The sequence below is a fragment of the Kryptolebias marmoratus genome, unplaced genomic scaffold, assembly GCF_001649575.2.
Source record: "Kryptolebias marmoratus isolate JLee-2015 unplaced genomic scaffold, ASM164957v2 Scaffold51, whole genome shotgun sequence".
Lineage (NCBI taxonomy): Eukaryota > Metazoa > Chordata > Actinopteri > Cyprinodontiformes > Rivulidae > Kryptolebias > Kryptolebias marmoratus.
In genome coordinates, this window is record NW_023665785.1 from 48,278 (window position 1) to 52,776 (window position 4,499).

Genomic DNA, 4,499 nt, shown 5'->3' on the forward strand with positions numbered 1-4,499 from the left:
TGATCCTGCAGAGGACAACAGGTCCTCTGATTTCCACCCAGAACCTGAACCAAAGACCGTTTCCAGTCCTCTGTAGAACCTCAAAGGGAACACGAGGTCCATTAGTGCCACCTCTGTCACTCGTTCATGTGATGCGTTTCCATTCGATTCGCTCAGAAACCTCAGACTCTCTGCTGCTCCACACGGACGCCCTAAAGGCTGTGAACTCATGTTTCTGTCCAACCGCAGGTAGACCTACCTGAGGCCTTCCAGGAGCCAAACAGGACCGAACACGGAGCCCTGAGGGACTCCAGCTGGAATCAGGATCAGATGGTGGGTGGACATTTAATTAAATGTTTTAGGTGATTGAAACTGTCAGTCGGCATCAAACCCCTGAAAACAACAACGTTACACACGTGCACGTGTTTGTTTCACTTTTATTTATGTTTTCTTATACAACAAGGAATAAAAAGAGTAAAAGTGTCAAAATAAATGTTAGGTTTACAAAATGACTGTTGGTAATATAAAAACAGTTTTTATGTCAAAACTATTTAAAAGATGTTTAATTAAGTTTTACTACAAAAGACTTGAATAAATAAATCCAGGAAGTAACTTTTGGATCGTTGTGATGTGACCATCTGAGGTAGACTGCTGAGAAGCTTTTATTGTGAAAATCTAAAGGAGAGAATTAAAAGTAAAAAAGCAACCTGTCAAAAATCCAGGATGTAAACTGAGTTAAACAGAAAAATCCATCATTTAGAGGAGGAATGTGAGTCCTGAGTGACTTTTATTTTGAAAAGTCTGTTTCCTCTTCCTCTGAAGAGTGTGGCTGTTTGGCTCCTGACCCGGTTCTCCTCCTGCTCCTAGGTGGCCTCCACCAGGTGGAAGCCTCCGTTCTCCTCCCTCAGCTTCTCCCTCTTCCTGGCCTGGACCAGACTGTAGACCACCGCCCCCAGAGTGTTCCTGTTCAGACTGAAGCCCCGCCCACCGCCGCGCTCCACGAAGCTGGACCGCTCGTCCCGGCTGCTCATGAAGTACGTCCGGACCTGAAACAGAGGATCACAGGTTTCCATGGTGACGTTCTTTAGACACACTGAGGGTTCCACCAGCAGGAAGTCAGAACTTCCTCTGTAAGAACATGAGCTGACAGAGACAGACTCTTATTCTGAAGGGTATCTGTGAGCTTAATTCTGAAAGTCTAGGTCTAACCCTTCCTGTTCCTCTCTGAATCCTCTGACCCTCTGATTGAACCATACTCTTATTCTGAAGGGTATCTGTGAGCTTAATTCTGAAAGTCTAGGTCTAACCCTTCCTGTTCCTCTGAATCCTCTGACCCTCTGACAGACTTTTATTCTGAAGGGTATCTGTGAGCTTAATTCTGAAAGTCTAGGTCTAACCCTTCCTGTTCCTCTGAATCCTCTGACCCTCTGACAGACTTTTATTCTGAAGGGTATCTGTGAGCTTTATTCTGAAAGTCCAGGTCCAGTCCTTTTCCTGTTCCTCTGAATCCTCTGACCCTCTGATTGAACCATACTCTTATTCTGAAGGGTATCTGTGAGCTTTATTGTGAAACTTCAGGTCCAGTCCACTTCCTGTTCCTCTGAATCCTCTGACCCTTTGATTGAACCAGACTCTTATTCTGAAGGGTAAGATGAGCTTTATTGTGAAACTCCAGGTCCAACCCTCTTCCTGTTCCTCTGAATCCTCCTGAACATCAGAGCTCTGATTAGAGACGACAGGAAGGATCTATGGGGGCGGCCATGATGGAAACACAGGAGGAAGCAAAGCATGCTGGGTAACGACTGGTTGCCATGGCGCTGGGTGTTTCCCACCAAAGGCAGCTGCAGTTTCTGTGAAGTTTGATGAATGAAGGAATCTCAGACTCACCTTGCCATGGCGCTCGCTGATCCCTTTGACATAAATGTCCCCTCTGAGCTGCCGTAGGAAGCCTCGCTCCACCAGAATACTGCTGGTGGATTCTGGGACCTGAGGGAAACGAGGGGGGGGGGGGGTTAGGACTGTCACTCCAATGTTAGCCCCTCCCACCGGCAGGTGAGCTCACCTGGATCCGCCCGTCCACCCCGGTGCTCTCCATCCGGCTCGCCATGTTCACCGACAGGCCCCAGATGTCGTACTGAGGCTTGGTGGCGCCGATCACACCTGCGATGACGGCGCCGTGGGCCATACCTGAAGGTCAAAGGTCACAAGGTTCCTGAAGGTTGGTTTATTTATTTACAGTAAACAAAGTATGTATTCCAGTGTATAACACAGCGCCGCCTGCTTTCAGTCTGTGAATTGCATTTTTATACACTACCTGTTTTAGCCAGTCATCGTCTGATTGGCTGGAAGAACCTGTGGGCGGGCCTTATCTCCAAGGCCAGCTCAGAGGCCGGGTTTTTAAAACTTAAATCTCCATTTGAAGCTGCAGATCTCAAAATGCATGTGTTGGTGGAATGACTGTGCACAGGTAAGTTTTAATGTTAAATTAAAATACTTTTTGCCTAGAGGAAGGTATTTACAAAAGATTTTGAGCAAAATGAGAGCTATTTTAGATTTTAATTTAGTTGACATTAAACCTAAGCAATTCTTTTCCATATTTGTATGAAGTAGCCTAAATATGTATGTTTGTGTGACTGAAATATAGTTTTTGTTGTGTTTTAAAGTAAGAAGCTAGCTTGGCCAGGAGAGGCCTGCTAACACTTTGGTTGGAGGAGATTTTAGGTATGTGACAAGTTGAGAATAATTTGGGGAAAAATAAGGTAGATGATGGATTTTAAGGTTTTCATCATTATATTGAACAATATTGACAAGCTGCTTGCTTTGTTTTAGCTAATTGTACCACCAAAGCAGTGCGAAGTTTTGGAGTAGTGAGGCCTGGCTCGTTAAGCTCGTTAAGCTCGTTATGCTCGTTAAGCCCGATTGTCTTTAGTCCATGTTGAGGAGCAAGCAGCAGGAGACCAACATAAAGTACCTGTGGATAAAGGTGTTAATGCAATTAATGAGCTACAACAGGGCTGATGCACCGATGTGTACTGTAAACAGTTACAAGCCTTTATCAAGATGTTCATGCTGTTCGTTTCCACACAGTTACTATTGTAGATGTTTTTTCACTGTAGTGAGAAGCAGAACTGTGTGTTTGGTTTGTGTGGAGGTGCTGGCAGTGATGAAGTCCAATGTGGAGGTGCATTACAGGCAGAAACATGTTGAGATGTGTATCCATGATGTTTGTCAGTGTTCGGTGCAAATAAGACAATAGGGACTAGATTACGAGGGCATTAATAAAAAGTCAGATGAAGCTTCATGTAGACCAGGGGTGTCCAATCCTGGTCCTCAGGGTCTCCATCCTGCATGTTCTCCTTGTTCCTCTGCTCCAACACACCTGATTCAGGGTTAAATCACCTCTTCATGTTCTGCAGAAGCCTGTTAATGAAACACTGATTCAGATCAGGTGTGTTGGAGCAGAGAAACAAGGAGAACATGCAGGATAGAGGCCCTTAGGACCAGGATTGGACACCCCTGATGTAGAGGGTGAGTTTGAGAAGCTCCAAACATCACATGAGGTCTATTCTTTTTTTTTCCTTATCAGAGGGAAGTGATGTGTTAGTGTTGTAGCTATAAGGGGTGTGTATCTAGCCTGTGTGCATAATATGCTTCCACATCTATAATTTCATTCATAGCTGTTAAAATAATTCAATAATTCCTACAAGTTTATTCTTTGACTGTTAAAACATTTTATACTTGTCAGTAAAACAGGCAGAGGGGAAGACATAAATCCAAAGGAAGATGCTAAATATCATATCGATACCAGAACGGACAAAGTGGGTCTTGACATCAATGCCTTTAAAGGTGTGGGGATTTTTTTAAAGGGGTTTAATTACAATCAAACCTTGACACATTGTTTACTTTTATTGTTAATTTGTTTTCTTAATTAGGCCGTGGTATCTTTGCCACAACCTTTTTTCAGAAAGGAGACTTTCTGTTGTTGTATCGAGGTGAACTGATCACTGATCAGCAGTGAGAGGAGACAGGGAGTTCACCACAACAACCTTAAAGTCTTCTTGTTTGAATTTTTCTTAAATGGAAAACTCTGGTGGTGAGTATGTTTGTGTCATAAGTCTATAATAAGTCTAGTTAATCTATACTTGTGGCTCATGCCACAAGGGAAACACAGACACCTGAAAGGAAAAAGAGTCAGAACACCTGCAGAGCAGAGCCGTTCCAGACCGTCCTGATTTAGCTCGGACATTGGTGCGTCAGAAACCGCCAACAGACTTCTTAGCCAAAACCAACAGTTTCTGTATGTTTGTTAAAAAGCAGGCCATTGAACACAGGGAGTCACCGGAACCTTTGTTTCTATTTCTAAATAAATGCAACTTATACTCCAGAGCGACTTAAATGTTTTTTTTTCAAGACACATTTTTTAATCACTGTCTTTTTATTAAGTTTTTTCCCTTTTATACATACAGTATGTGAATACAACGAGGTGTTTATCCAATACAGATACAACAAAAAGAAAAAAA

General features: G+C 43.4%; 1 protein-coding gene across 1 annotated transcript; it reads right to left on the bottom strand.

Annotated features, from left to right (window-relative positions):
• Window positions 1–419: 419 nt before the first annotated feature.
• On the bottom strand, window positions 420–3,312 carry LOC108229749 (adenylate cyclase type 8). The gene is made up of 3 exons (XM_017405422.3): window positions 2,042–3,312; window positions 1,867–1,965; window positions 420–1,025 (listed from the first exon to the last, which is right to left on the bottom strand). Exons 1-3 carry the CDS (start codon window positions 2,162–2,164, stop codon window positions 843–845), a joined length of 405 nt encoding a protein of 134 aa, XP_017260911.1. The 5' UTR covers window positions 2,165–3,312; the 3' UTR covers window positions 420–842.
• Window positions 3,313–4,499: the final 1,187 nt, after the last annotated feature.

What these genes read in the sequence shown, in the direction of transcription:
- LOC108229749 (XM_017405422.3), bottom strand. Translation starts at nt 2,164, where the DNA reads ATGGCCCACGGCGCCGTCATCGCAGGTGTGATCGGCGCCACCAAGCCT. An exon ending in GGGTGGACGGGCGGATCCAG is followed by an intron (nt 1,966 to 2,041) that starts GTGAGCTCACCT and finishes CGTTTCCCTCAG; the next exon opens with GTCCCAGAATCCACCAGCAG. An exon ending in TCAGCGAGCGCCATGGCAAG is followed by an intron (nt 1,026 to 1,866) that starts GTGAGTCTGAGA and finishes CCTCTGTTTCAG; the next exon opens with GTCCGGACGTACTTCATGAG.